This window comes from Zootoca vivipara, chromosome 12 (assembly GCF_965207765.1).
Source record: "Zootoca vivipara chromosome 12, rZooViv2.hap1.1, whole genome shotgun sequence".
In the NCBI taxonomy this organism is placed as follows: Eukaryota; Metazoa; Chordata; class Lepidosauria; order Squamata; family Lacertidae; genus Zootoca; species Zootoca vivipara.
This window is the reverse complement of record NC_142595.1, coordinates 48,387,852-48,402,142: the sequence shown is the minus strand read 5'-3', so window position 1 is coordinate 48,402,142 and position 14,291 is coordinate 48,387,852. Positions and strand designations below refer to the sequence as shown.

The 14,291-nt window shown below is 48.5% G+C and overlaps 1 protein-coding gene across 2 annotated transcripts in view; it reads right to left on the bottom strand.

Moving 5' to 3' along the window:
• Positions 1-334: 334 nt before the first annotated feature.
• Positions 335-14,291, bottom strand: part of CARMIL3 (capping protein regulator and myosin 1 linker 3) — a 75,678-nt gene continuing 61,721 nt past the window's right edge. Inside the window, exons 32-41 of one of the 2 annotated variants that reach the window (XM_088656246.1) lie at positions 13,236-13,348; positions 11,437-11,764; positions 11,177-11,311; positions 9,644-9,710; positions 8,267-8,356; positions 7,457-7,590; positions 3,444-3,645; positions 2,334-2,444; positions 730-846; positions 335-611 (exon numbers count right to left, since the gene is read on the bottom strand). In XM_088656246.1, coding sequence (XP_088512372.1) covers positions 481-611; positions 730-846; positions 2,334-2,444; positions 3,444-3,645; positions 7,457-7,590; positions 8,267-8,356; positions 9,644-9,710; positions 11,177-11,311; positions 11,437-11,764; positions 13,236-13,348 — 1,428 coding nt within the window. In that variant the 3' untranslated portion in view covers positions 335-480. The remainder of the gene's footprint in view (positions 612-729; positions 847-2,333; positions 2,445-3,443; positions 3,646-7,456; positions 7,591-8,266; positions 8,357-9,643; positions 9,711-11,176; positions 11,312-11,436; positions 11,765-13,235; positions 13,349-14,291) is intronic. The other variant, XM_088656247.1, reaches the window with a different exon arrangement.

Here is a 14,291-nt window from a genome sequence, read left to right as displayed (position 1 = left end):
AGGGGCCGGCAGATTATGGAGAGGGCTTTGGGTTGGGGGGGGGCAGCAAAGGCGGCCGGAGGGGGGGGCAGGGGAGAATGGTGTATATTTCACCCGAGTCTCGACAACACCCCAAGTATTATGGGCGAAAGGGAGCAGGAGGTGGTGGTGGGGGGGTGGTTCATTGTGGCTTTTTTTCTCTCTCAACCCCCGCCCCCCGATTTTTAAAAGGGGTGGCGGTGGTGTCCTTAGTCCCTCTGGGGCACGAGGGTCGGGGGGTGGTGGCTCCGACCCAGAAGCGAGGGAAGGATACAGGCACAAACGGAGGAGGGGGGGGGAAGGAATAAGAGTTGGTGGGGTTGACGGTCAGCAGCACTGGAGACCCAGCAGGTCCCGACGGACAGTTTCTCTAGGGCGGGAGAGGTCAGCCCCTCTTCTGAGGGAGGGGGAGAGCTGAGGGCAGCGGAAAGGAGGCCTCCCCAAGCCTCTGCTCCCCCTCTCTCATGTTCCTTCGCTCGTTCCGCCAGGAGATGAAAGGGCATCGCAGCTTCCGGCGGTGGCGGCGACGACGTTGAGGGATCTCCTGTCCATCATTCTGTCCCAGATTCGGGAGTTCCTGAAGAGAGAGGGAGCTGTAAAGTTGCAAGGGGGAGGGCGGAGAAGGGAGAGGAGTGGGGGGAGAAAAAACCGAGCATGAATCGTTTCCGTCGGCCCCACGCTATGGGGCAAAGGAGGGCGCTGGAATCTTACCCGCGGTCCGGTCCGGAGGAAGGAGAGGGTGGGAAGCAGCGGGGCGGGATTTCCAGCTGTGCAGGCCGCATTCAGGGGGGGCGGGAGGGGGGTCAGGCAGGGGTGTGTCGCTGGCACCTGGTGGGGGGGGAAAGGAAGGTAGTGAAGGAGGACGGGGTGAGTGGGGGGAGAAAAAGGGAGAGACGAGAGGAAGTTAGCCACCGGGACCAAGCGTTCTGCGCATGAGCAGAGGTGGTTTTCGGGTAGTTCGGCTGTGCTGTGGGGGTGGCCACAGCCATTCTGCGGAATGGAGTGCGAGAGGCGGGGGGGGTGTTACCACCGCACAGGGCGCCACTGATTTGGGAGAGCCCAAAGTCGGCCACTGGCACGAGAGATATTACAACACTTTAAAAATAATTTAAAGTGTCCTCAAGGGAGGATTCATGCAAGCTAGGGCATAATGATGATGATGATGATGCAGCCCTGTACATATAGGGAAGTTTTTAATATTTGATGTTTTACAGTGTTTTAATATTTTGCTGGAAGCCGCCCAGAGTGGCTGGGGCAACCCAGTCCGATGGGCGGCACATTAAATAATAACATCATCATCATCATCATTAGGACCCTCGTACCTACGGGACCGCCTCTCCCGGTATGACCCACAGAGGACATTAAGGTCCACAAATAATAACATACTGGAGATCCCGAGTCACAAGGTGGTTAGGCTGGCCTCGACCAGGACCAGGGCCTTCTCAGTACTGGCCCCCGACCTGGTGGAACGCTCTGTCTTAAGAGACTAGGGCCCTGCGGGATTTGTCATCTTTTCGTAGGGCCTGCAAGACAGAGCTGTTCCGTTTGGCCTTCGGACTGACCCAGTCTGACCCCGGGGTTACCCTCCCCTAAGGTTTTATCTCGTAATGGTTTTATCTTATTTGTAGATGTTTAATTTTCAAATTGAATTTTAACATTGTATTAATCTGCATTTTAACTGAATTGTTTCTTTTATACTTGCGTTATTTGTTGTTAGCCGCCCTAAGCCCGGTCTTGACTGGGAAGGGCGGGGTATAAATAAAATTATTATTATTAATAATAATATCCCACCTTTCCTACAAGGAGCTCAAGGCGGCAGCCTGCATTGTTCTCCTCCTCCTCCCCATTTTATTGCCACAACAGCCCTGCGAGGTTAGGCACCCACCCCCAATCTGACTCCTGCCACTCTCCCCCCCCCCCCGCTGCTCACAGGAGCAGCCTCCCCCTTTGGAAGCAGGCTTTGGGTATGTTGTGAGCAGAGTACAGAGGGAAACGAAAAGGCCTCTCCGCAGCTACCCGGGCACCGAAAGGGAGCCTCCAGCTTCAAAGACAGCGTATCTGGCAAGGGCCGCTTTCCTTCTCTCGGTGGAAGGGCCTCAATCTCCGGTGGCCTCTGCCAGATGCTTAGGGGGTGGGGGGGGAGAGTCATGCTCTAAATGTCCTTTAAGCGCCTGGCGTGTTTGCAGCCCAGCGGAAGCAACAGGCAGGCAGCGCGGGGGAATGTGCAGCCCCTCCCCTCTTTAGCTCCTGCCCCCCCCCTTTTCAGGTCCCACGCCCAGAGAGCAGGAACCGTGGTGTCGGAAGAAGGGCTTCACCTCCAGAGCCAGGGTTTCGGCCCCGATCCGACTCCAGCTTGTCGCATGACTGTGCCCGGCGCGTCCTCTTTGGTTTGAGGGGGGCCGCCTTCTTTCCTACCTCAGGGTCCCCTGGAAGGGAAAAATTGGGGGGGGGGGGTTGTCAGCAATCCCTGCGTCTCCTGCCCCCAAATCTGCTGCTCTTTCCAGAACTACGAGGTGGGAATTGGGCCACCTCACGGCATTTTAAGGCCGCCTTCTCTCCTGGAAAGACCCTCGGAGAATTTGGAGATGTACTCATGGCAAACGCTACCATTCATTTATTAGCTCATTGTATTTGCATCCTGCCTTTTCTGCCAAAGAGCTGAAGGCCGAGAGAGCCACAGAATTGCAGAGTTGGAAGGGACCTTGAGGGTCATCCAGTCCAACCCCCTGCAATGCAGGAATCTTTTTGTCCAACATGGGGCTCGAACCCACAACTCTGAGGTTAAGCGCCTCACACTCTACCGACTGAGCAAGCAGAAGGGGATTTGAACCCTGGTCTCTCCGAGGTCCTAACCCGACACTCTAACCCAGTTCTCAAAATGTTTTTTTTTCCTTGGCCATGCCTTTCAGAATAAAACTTTGCTTGCGCCACATTGAACTTTGTAATTGATAAGCAATGCGCTGGAAAGCAAAAAGACGACAGCTGGTATTGTGCTCTCCTGCTCTCGTTTGGAAAAGGTAGGTATCTATCTGTATTCTGTAAACGATAAAAATAAAATATTTTGATACTACAGCATGCTAAAATGATTGTCCTTGAATCTTTCTACCACACTCGCCGCCCTCTCCTGCGCCAGACCCTTTGAGAACCACTGCTCTAACCACTGCACCACACTGCCGCCCCAAAAGCTTTCGGGAAAGGGCTGCAGCTCAGTGACCGGCATTTCCAGGTAGGGCTGGGAGAGACGCACTGCCTGGAAAACCCTGGAGAGGTGTCACTCTGTCTCGTTCCCAAGAGCCCACTTTATGGCTGGGAGGAAAACAGCTACGGACCAGGCAGAATCTGTGGCCCCCAGAAGGAGCTCCTTCCGCCAGACACTCCCTGAGAGAGAGAAGGCCTGCCGTCCTGCCGCCCCAGTCTCACGTCACCTTCATTCTCTTGCTCCTCGGCTCTGCGTCGGGGTTGGGCTATTGGGGGGGACGTACGTGTTTCCTCCGCGGCTGCCCCTCCTCCTGAGCCGCCTGCTTCCTCGTTGCTACGGCTCCTCTCGGGCTGGCTGGGGGGCTTCCGGCCCCGGGGGAGGGCGACGGGCTTGGGAGGCCGAGGGGCGGGCGGGGGATCCCTGAATTGCTGGGGGGGGGGGAGAGGAGAATCGTAGAGTCAAACAGCTCTTATTGTCAGAAATGTATTTCGCAGAAGCGTTCTGTGAAGCGCAAAAGCCTGCAGGGGCTTCTGCCAATCTAAGCAGGGTCAATATAAGGAACTATTATTATTATTATTATTAATAAATAAATAAATAAATAAATTCCTTCCAGTAGCACCTTAGAGACCAACTAAGTTTGTCATAGGTATGAGCTTTCGTGTGCATGCACACTTCTTCAGATACCAATGCATGCACACGAAAGCTCATACCTATGACAAACTTAGTTGGTCTCTAAGGTGCTACTGGAAGGATTTTTTTTATTTTTTGTTTCGACTATGTCAGACCAACATGGCCACCTACCTGTAACTAATAATAATAATATTAGTGCTTTTTCTAAACAATTGTTTAGGGGGTACTCTCATTTTGACTCAAGAAAACCACCATTTTATAGTTTAAACTGGGAAAAATAAATTCAGTAAATCGACAAAAGCACAAAGGTTCACAAAATGTTTAGGGGTATGCGTACCCCTGCGTACCGCCAGAAGCACTGATTACTATTATTATTATTATTATTATTATTATTATTATTATTATTATTTGTCTGCCCTCTACCTGTAGATCTCAGGGTGGTTCACAACATAAATATAAAAAAAACCATAAATATAAAAAATATAAAAAAAACCACAGAATACGTAACAAAAACAAAGACAACTCAATAATCCTGCCTTCCACAACACATTTAAAAGGATGTGAGTCAGCCAAAGGCCTGTTTAAATTTGTGAGATGTTCCTGGCGGCCTCCAAAGTGGGGCTGGTGAAATCTGCGCCCCTGAGGTTATTGTTCGATGGTCAGGGGATGATGGGAGTTGTAGTCCAACATCTGGCAGGCTGGGACCAGCTTCAGTTGGGTGAGTTTTGCTGACATATGTCTCGCTAATAACTTTTCTGGGTGCTTCTAGGGCAGTGTTTCTCAACCTTTTTTGGGCCACGGCACACTTGTTCCATGAAAAAAATCACGAGGCACACCACCATTAAAAAAGTTAAAAAATTTAACTCTGTGCCGCCCTATATTATAATTATGACTGCAAGAAACACTTGCCAAATATTGCTTTCCAGCGGGTCAGTGTTGGGTATTGGCGGCCGCCAGGCTCGTTTGCACTGAGCTTTGGGAAAGAGGAGGAGAAATATTGCTTTCCTGCGGGTCAGTATTGGTTATTGGCGGCCGCCAGGCACGTGACAATGCAAATCGCCCTTCTCGTCGCCGCACGTCGCGGCACACCAGCCAGCGTCTGGTTGAGAAACGCTGTTCTAGGGGACCAGTTTGCTGAGTGTCGATCTTGATTGATCTGCTGGGAAGTTAGACGGCTGTTTAAAAGGCATTTGTCGTAATTCCTTCATGGGGAGGCGAGAAGGACTTGCTTTGGCACACCACACTTTTGCCCTGCGTTTCCCCTCTTGCTTTCCTCATAGCAAAAAAAGAAGAAGCCCAATTTCTTGAGTTCGCTGTGCAACAGCTCCCAGTCAACCCTCATGATGCAACCTGACTCAGCCGATATGTGACTGAATCCGTCCCAAAAATAGCAATGGTGCTTGCGGAAGGAAGGTATTGATTTTCCTGCATGCAGTGCGCTGAAAGAAAATGTTATGAAAATGATGTACAGATGGTATTTAACCACCAGCTAAACTTGCTCAAATGTACAAGACAAGAACCAATGAGTGTTGGAAATGTAAAGAAAGGGAAGGTATCTTCCATCACATGTGGTGGACTTGCAAAGAGGTAAAGGCTTTCTGGGAAATGGTAGCAAGGCCTTTGACAAGGTGCCCCATGATATTCTTGTAAAGAAGCTGGTAAAATGTGGGCTAGACAATGCTACCATTCAGTGCATTTGTAACTGGCTGACTGACCGAACCCAAAGGGTGCTCATCAATGGCTCCTCTTCATCCTGGAGAGAAGTGACTAGTGGGGTGCCACGGGGTTCTGTCTTGGGCCCAGTCTTATTCAACATCTTCATCAATGACTTGGATGATGGGCTTGAGGGCATCCTGAGCAAGTTTGCAGATGACACCAAATTGGGAGGGGTGGCTAATACCCCAGAGGACAGGATCACAGTTTAAAATGACCTTAACAGATTAGACAACTGGGCCAAAGCAAACAAGATGAATTTTAACAAGGAGAAATGTAAAGTACTACACTTGGGCAAAAAAAAATGAAAGGCACAAATACAGGATGGGAGACACCTGGCTTGAGAGCAGTACATGTGAAAAGGGTCTAGGAGTCTTGGTACACCACAAACTTGACATGAGTCAGCAGTGTGATGCAGCAGCTAAAAAAGCCAATGCAATTCTGGGCTGCATCAATAGGAGTATAGCATCTAGATCAAGGGAAGTAATAGTACCACTGTATTCTGCTCTGGTCAGACCTCACCTGGACTACTGTGTCCAGTTCTGGGCACCACAGTTCAAGAAGGATACTGACAAGCTGGAACATATCCAGAGGAGGGCAACCAAAATGGTCAAAGGCCTAGAAACGCTTTATGGCTTAGGGAGCTAGGTCTGTTTAGCCTGGAGAAGAGAAGGTTAAGGGGTGATATGATAGCCATGTTCAAATATATAAAAGGATGTCATATAGAGGAGGGTGGAAGGTTGTTTTCTGCTGCTCCAGAGAAGCGGACACGGAGCAATGGATTCAAACTACAAGATAGAAGATTCCACCAAAACATTAGGAAGAACTTCCTGACAGTAAGACCTGTTCGGCAGTGGAATTTGCTGCCAAGGAGTGGGGGGGAGTCCCCTTCTTTGGAGGTCTTTAAGCGGAGGCTTGACAGCCATCTGTCAGGAATGCTTTGATGGTGTTTCCTGCTTGGCAGGGGGTTGGACTGGATGGCCCTTGTGGTCTCTTCCAACTCTATGATTCGATGATTCTACTTTTGTTTAAAAAAGCAGAAGCCTTTTTATTGGGTACAGTGAGTGAAGAGATACCAAGGGAAGATAAAAGACTGTTTATGAAGGCAACAACCGCGGCAAGAATTCTTTTAGCCCCAAAATGGAAACAACGAGAAGGACCAAAGAAAGACGAGTGGCAGATGAAGATGATGGACTTTGCAGAACTGGCGAAGCTGACAGGAAAAATCCGAAACCAGCAGGATCAAGTATTCCAAAAGGACTGGAGTAAATTGACATCACTAGCAGGGTTATCTGAAGACTTGTAAGGAGAAGTTTTCTACCTTTCTATATTTATTTAAATTTTCAGTTATTATGCAATGAGTGTAATCAGAACTGGAAAACGTACAAAAAGGCAATGACATAAAGGTTAATTTTGAAAGCCATGAGGCGGGAGGGAAGGAAGACGATAGGCTCTAAAGAGTCAGGGAGGAAAAGTGGATAAAAGAAAATAGCGATGGTGCGGAAACGCCATCCGCACCAGGCACCAGGGTCCAGTTTCGGCCGTGACACCCCCCCCCCTCTCGCAGGGAGGTGTGCTTAAATGTAGAGCGCAATGTGGCTTGAGATGAGAGCAACCAAATTGCCTGCTAGCAATTTGAGACTGGTAGGGGGGGAAGGCAGGGAAGCCAACAGTAGATGGCGCCATACTAGCGACAGAGCCAACTCGTTCTCGCTTGGCCCCTGTCCTCCCGCTGCTGAGTTCTATGACAGCAAAACACCCAACTGAATTGGGGGGGGGCAGGGGAGAAAATTAGTACTACACCGACCACCTCCCAAGGCGAACCCGGCTCCTCTCTCCCCTCCTGCCCAGTTTGCCTGCAGTTTTCACTCTCCCAGGGGTTGCTGAGCTGCTTGCCTTGGCTGGAGCCGTTGGTCGGTCCTTTTCGGAGGTCGGTGTTGCCACGGCAATGGCCCTTTCGTCCGTTTCTTCTGGGGGGCTGTCTCTGAGGGGTTCCTGTCCCCTGCTCTCCCTCGGCGAGCTTTCTTCAGCTGTTAGAGAGCAGGAGTAGAGAAATGAGATGCGTTTGGCAAATCCTTTAAAAAAATAATAATTTCCTTCTACCTACTAGAAGCATAAAGGGATGTCTGGGGGGCGGGGGAGAGCTGCCCTGCCTTGTTGATTCCTCCACTGCAGAGGGTTGGGCTAGATGACCTCGGAGGTCCCTTCCAAGCCTACAACTTATGATTCTATGAATTCTGATTCAGTGCTGCCACTTCTGCTCCTGGGTCTGATCTGGGAAATGGGTGGAACTGCTTTTCATCAAGGGGCAAGATAGCTGCTGACGTTGGCTAACGAACGTCATTGGCTGAAACTTAAGGACTTGTGCTTTAGCTCGCTTTTTCCTCCTCCCTCCCCACCCGCCTTTCCTCGCATGCTGTGTCTTTTTAAGAAACGGTGTGCCTGAAGGAAGAAGGCTGCCTTAGAGCCCCTCTGAGAGTCTTTTTAGATAAAGAACGGGGAAGTAATGCTGTAAATATACAAACACAGCACAGGAGACCCGGGCTAAGGTGGCTTTGGACGAGGGAGCTGCTTGTTTTAGGGGGCAGGGTGAGGGCAGCTCCCTCAAACAAGAACCAAGCATCACATCGAAGAGCATCAAATGGGTGCATCTGAGCAGTCGGCAGTGATCTTACCCAGGAAACTCACAAAACCTCACATGCCCACCTATGTCCCAGCTGGCTTCTGCCCGGCGAATGGTGGCAAAGCTTGGCTTGGTACTCTGCAGTGGGGGGTGAGGCTTCCATCCTGCTTGCCCTGTGGGGTTCGGAAAACAAAAAAGTCCATCTTTCTATCTCAGCCAGAGCTGCAATCCTGCGCACACGCTTAAAACAGGGGCCCAAAATTGTAGGTACTGTCACAGGATCCGGAGTGGCTACTTTAGAGTAACGACGCCTCACAGGTCTGCATTTTATCCTTTTATTGGTGCAATCTATTTACAGTGCTGAATCAGTGCTATATACAGATTGTCAGTACTGTACATGTTCTCAGTCGGGCGCAGAACCTCCGAATGGCGATTCGCGCGTTTTTCTCCAACAAAGTAATCTTGGCATACTGAATCTCCTCCCTCTGCGCTTTTTACGCAATTCCGGGGTGGCTGGGATCGGTCTTTTTCCCACGGTCTCTTTGCTTCCCCTTTCCGTTCCCAGGCGGTGCCTGGGCTCAGCTATCCTACTTGAGCTCATGCTTGCACTTCCTGAATCCCCGCTGGAACTATCCCCCTCCCCTCTCCCACTTCCGCTGGGTGAGGAGGTCGTGTTCAAGATGGGAGGGGCCTGTCTGTATTTCTTGTCCCTCACAGGTACAGTGGTACCTCTCAAGACGAATTTAATTCGTTCCGCGAGTCAATTCGTTTTGCGAAAAATTCATCTTGCAAATCGCGATTTCCCATAGGAATGCATTGGAATTTCTTTTTTTTTTTGCCCATAGGAACGCATTAATTAAATTTCAATGCATTCCTATGGGAAACCGCGATTCGCAAGACGGATTTTCCGCAAAACGAATTCGTTCGTCTTGCAGGGCACCACTGTATTCTAGCTCCAAATACACCCCCCCCCCAGTTCTTCAGATGGTTCATAAAATTTCACCACCACCTCCACCCCGCGCAAATAATAATAATAAATCAGATCATCCTAAAACTTGTGGTTTCGATTGTTGTTTGGGGGAAGGGGGAAAGGGTACATACATTTATTTATTTTGCAAGCAAGACTGTAAAATTCCTGAGGCACAATTCAGCCTAGTTTGCGCACCCCTGAGTCAGCTCAATCACTGAGCTCGGTGGGACCCCGGAGAGGTCAATTTGGGCAGAATTGTGCCCGTGGGATTTCAAGCACTCCTAGAAAACTGAACCGGGGGTGGGTGGGTATTGAAATGGGGCAAATTTCAACATGCACGAAACGTTTGGACTGATGCAGAAAGAAGTGTCTTATGCTCAGTCCAGTTCATATCATCTTATTGAGAGTTTTGCTTGGGGGGGGCAGTGGGAGGGGGCAAGGAAGGAGGGAAGATCGATGGAGAAGGGTTGTTGGGTTGTGGGATGCAGACCTGAGTCGTCTGAAGAGCGTCTTCTCTGCTGCTCCTTCATGCTCCCCCCTCGCCCCAGGTCGACGCTCTAGAACCGGAAGAGGAAGCAGGTGGGTTAAGAACAGGATCAGGACCAAGGGGAGGGGAGGGCTCATCTAGTCCAACATCCCTGTTCTCACAGCGGCCAAACAGGTGCCCCAGTAGGAAGTTGGCAAGCAGAACTTCAGGGCAACAGCGACACTCTCCTTTTTGCATGCTTATTATTATTATTATCATTATTGTTAAAGCCTTTTTGAGACAGATTTAAAAAGGGGAAATGATAAAAAAAGAGAAGTGAAACTACAGGATTTTGCTGAAATGGCACAATTAACAAATAGACTTAGAGGCAATTCAAAAGAATTTTTTTAAAAAAGGGATAGGATAGGTACAAGAAATACGTTCAAAAATATAGTAAAAATGTAATATCCATGATAGCGTTTGAGTGAAATGAGGGGTTGAATCATAATTGTTAGGGTGTAAAAGGAAGTAAGAATGTACTGGAATAGTGGCTTTAGAAGTCTGTACTAAGGTATTTACATAAAAGTGTAAAGAATAATTATATACTCGGGGAATTAACAGGAAGTCCAAAGTTTTTATTTTTACCTTTATTATATAAATATATTTTTATTTTTATTTTATTCCTTTTTCTTTTTTTTCTTTCTTTTTTAGTATTTTAATTTACTTAGGGGAGGAAAATGCAGGGGAAAAAAAGAGGAAAGATAAATTAATTTATAAAGGAAATACTTGTAATAATTATCAGATAAACAGTAGAATGTAATCCTATGATGTTTATTCTGTATAATGTGTGTATATATATATATATATATTGTATGTCTTGTATGTTATATATGCTTTGTAGTTATGAAAAATAAGCAATAAAAAGGATTTTTTTAAAAAAGAGAAGAGAAAGAAAGAAAACAGATGAAAATAAAAAGGGCATCCAATTCTCTCTGCCTGTTGCATAAAATGAATTATTCAAAACATTTTTTCCACAACAACATCCAGCTACTCTACTTTCTGTAGAATGTTTTATTAATTTTTCTTTCGCTTTCACAAATAATTACATTGTTTCGCTAGTCGACTTCCCACACCCATCTCCACAGTGTTTTCCTTCAAACCTTTCCTTCCAAAACCTTTATATCTTTATCCATTACAAAAACTTTCTCTTTTTTAAAAATAAAAATTAAAAAATTAAAACTTTCTCTATTACAGCTATTTTTTCATTTCTCTTGCAACCTCATTTGACTATAATACTATTCCACTTTCCATATACCGGTATTTCCCCAGTCATCAAACCCAATTATCACGTGCTGATCTCCGTTTTCACACAAAAATTCCCCAAAGGGGTTTCCCGTTGATAATATTGATAGAAACAGGGGCACTCACCCTCTCCTGGGGGACTGGTCATTCAGAGGCGCACAGCTTCAGGTTGCTACCGTGGCTGGCAGCCATTGACAACTTTACCCCGCGTGAATTTGCCTAGCCCCGCCTCCTCCCCAGCAAGCCGCCAATTACCTCCAACTTGGCATCCAGGCTCCACCCCTTAGCACGCCCCATTCCGGGCAGGGCCACGCCTTGGACCCGCGACGGCTGCAGGAGCTCCGCCCCTTTGGAGTCTGGCTCCACCCTCCCTGTGTCGGGATGGGAGCTCTTTTTGCGGCGGCGGGGGGGGGGGGGAGAGAAGAGAGCAGAGCAAATGAAACGCAGAACTCTTTGGAGAGCCCCCCCCTGCCCTCTACCCTCCCGCCATTCCCGGGAGCAAAGACTTCATTTACCTGTTTAGCCCTGCTGGGCAGACCCTTCACCCCACATCCGGGGCCGAGGACCCCCATTCCCGGAAGGGGCACAGCCACCCCCAGCCCATCCTGCCCCAGCCGCCTCTCCTCCTCCTGGCTGCCAGAGGGGCGCAGCGGGGGCTTCTGCTCCTCCCCACCCGTGGGTGGTGGGGGAGGGCTGGGGGGCAGGTCCTCGGGGTCTCGCTCCCCCTTGATGCTGCGATGCCTGCGGAAGTGGAAGAGGCCCCTCCTCCTCTTCTTCTGGAGGGGCGGGAGGGGGTCAGAGGGTCCTGGCCTCACCCCACAGCCCTTGGGCGTCCGAGGGTACCTGCGAGAGGGAAAAGGTAGAGGAACTGAGGGAGGGGAGACAACAGGGATTCTCTGCTGCAATTCCTGCATTGCAGGGGGGTTGGAATGGATGACCCTCGTGGACCCGTCCAGTTCTAAGATTCTTGAGCTCTGCCGTGGCTGCAGAGGGGAGAGCCACAGGGCCCCTCTGGACTAGCACTTTTTAAAAAATTCTCCATTGTGGAGAATTGACAACTTTATCCCACGTGAATTTGCCTAGCCCCGCCTCCTCCCCAGCAAGCCGCCAATTACCTCCAACTTGGCATCCAGGCTCCACCCCTTAGCACGCCCCATTCCGGGCAGGGCCACGCCTTGGACCCGCGGCGGCTGCAGGAGCTCCGCCCCTTTGGAGTCTGGCTCCACCCTCCCTGTGTCGGGATGGGAGCTCTTTTTGCGGCATTGTGGGGGGGGGTCCAGATTGCAAATTCTGAGGGGGTGGGGAAGGGGATGGTGCCTAACTACTGTTGTCTAAGCTCTGGTAATCTCAAATTAGATTACTGCAATGCTTTATACGTAGGGCCACCTCTGAAGACGGTTTGGAAGCTTCAGCTGGCGCAGAATTCAGCGGCCAGGTTGCTCACCGGAGCAGGACGGTTTGAGCCTATTACACCGATCCTGCCCCGACTGCACTGGCTACCGATTAGTTTCCGGGCCCAACTCAAAGTGCTGGTTTTGACCTAAAAAGCCTTAAACCAGGCACCCCCAAACTTCGGTCCTCCAGATGTTTTGGACTACAATTCCCATCTTCCCCGACCACTGGTCCTGTTAGTTAGGGATCATGGGAGTTGTAGGCCAAAACATCTGGACGGCCGCAGTTTGGGGGTGCCTGCCTTAAACGGTTCAGGACCATGATACCTCAAGGACCGCCTCTCCCCTTATGAACCGTCCCAGACCCTGAGATCATCTTCCGAGGCCCTTCTTCGTGTGCCTCCTCCTTGAGAGGTCCGGAGGGTGGCAACACGAGAACGGGGCCTTCTCTGCAGTGGCTCCCCATCTGTGGAATGCTCTCCCCAGGGAGGTTCGCCGGGCGCCTTCATTATACACCTTTAGGCGCCAGGCAAAAACATTCCTTTTTCACCATGCCTTTGGTTGATTTGATTGACATCCTATGACCTTTTAAAGTGTTTTTTTTTTTTTAGGGTGGGGCTATAGCATTGTTGTTTTTATTTTTATTAGGTATTTTGTAGTTTTATGTCTTGATTTTATTCTGTGAACCACCCTGAGACCCCCGGGTATAGGGCGGTAAATAAATTCAATATAGAGGAAGAAGAGGAAGAAGAAGAAGAAGGAGAAGGAGAAGGAGGAGAAGGAGAAGGAGGAGGAGAAGGAGGAGGAGAAGGAGGAGGAGGAGGAGGAGAAGGAGAAAGAGAAGGAGGAGAAGGAGAAGGAGAAGGAGAAGGAGGAGAAGGAGAAGGAGAAGGAGAAGGAGAAGGAGAAGGAGAAGGCCTCACCCGGTGTTGTCAGCAAGGACCCTTCTGTTAAAAAATTCATCGAGACCCTCATCCAGTCGTGGCACTGATCCGTTCTCCTGTTCTCGGGACTCTATAGAGCCCAGGATTCGGTTCTGAAACAGGAAAGGATGACAAATACCTTGTTAACTTGCCCCACCTATTTCACAAGGAACATCTTCTCTTTATTCAGAAATCTAAAGGGTGAGTGAGACTTCCTGTCTAGGAATGTTTGAAAAAGGTACATCCGATTTGTAATGTTCTATAGTTCAGTTCAGTTCAAAAGGTAAACGAATCAAAAGTTGGAAAATGGGAATGAATGAGGAATTTGGATGAGGAAAGAAATGAGGTGGTGGTCTTGTGTAGTAGTCTTGTTGTAAGGTTAAAGCTTACTGGGAAATGATATATAATGAATGGAAAAGGATGTTCAAAATAACCTTTGTAAAAAAAAACACACACACACACACACAAAACCCAGAAGCTTTTCTTTTGGGAATTATAGTGACAGAACTACCTAAATTGTATAGAAATTTATTCATGTATGCTACTACATCAGCAAGAAATGGTACTTGCCCCGAAATGGAAAGAAGCAGAAGTCGCAGCAAAGGAAGAATAGATACAAAAACTTATGGAATATGCAGAAGTGGTGAAACTTACAGGAGAATAAGTAATCAAGATAACAAACATTTTTTTAAAATAAATGAATGGAAATGGTTTGTGGAATAGTCACAGATAAATTGGTAACAGATAAAAAACACTGGCAGGATTATTGTAATAACCTGCAGTTTCATAAGAGCATATATTTAAATTAGATAATTAAATGGGCAAATTAAATGAATTTGGATATGCAGAAGGTATTAAAAAATAAATTTAAGGAGCCACAGAAAGAGGGGGAAGGAAGTCAAAACTATGATTGTAAAATTAATGAAATGTATAAACTCGAAAAGTATAAATAAAAACTTTTTTAAAAAAGGAAGAAATGAGGAAGCTAAGTGAGTGGAAAGTGAGTTCGACCAGTTGCGGACAGGAAACGAGGGAGGCAACGAACAGAGAAATCGA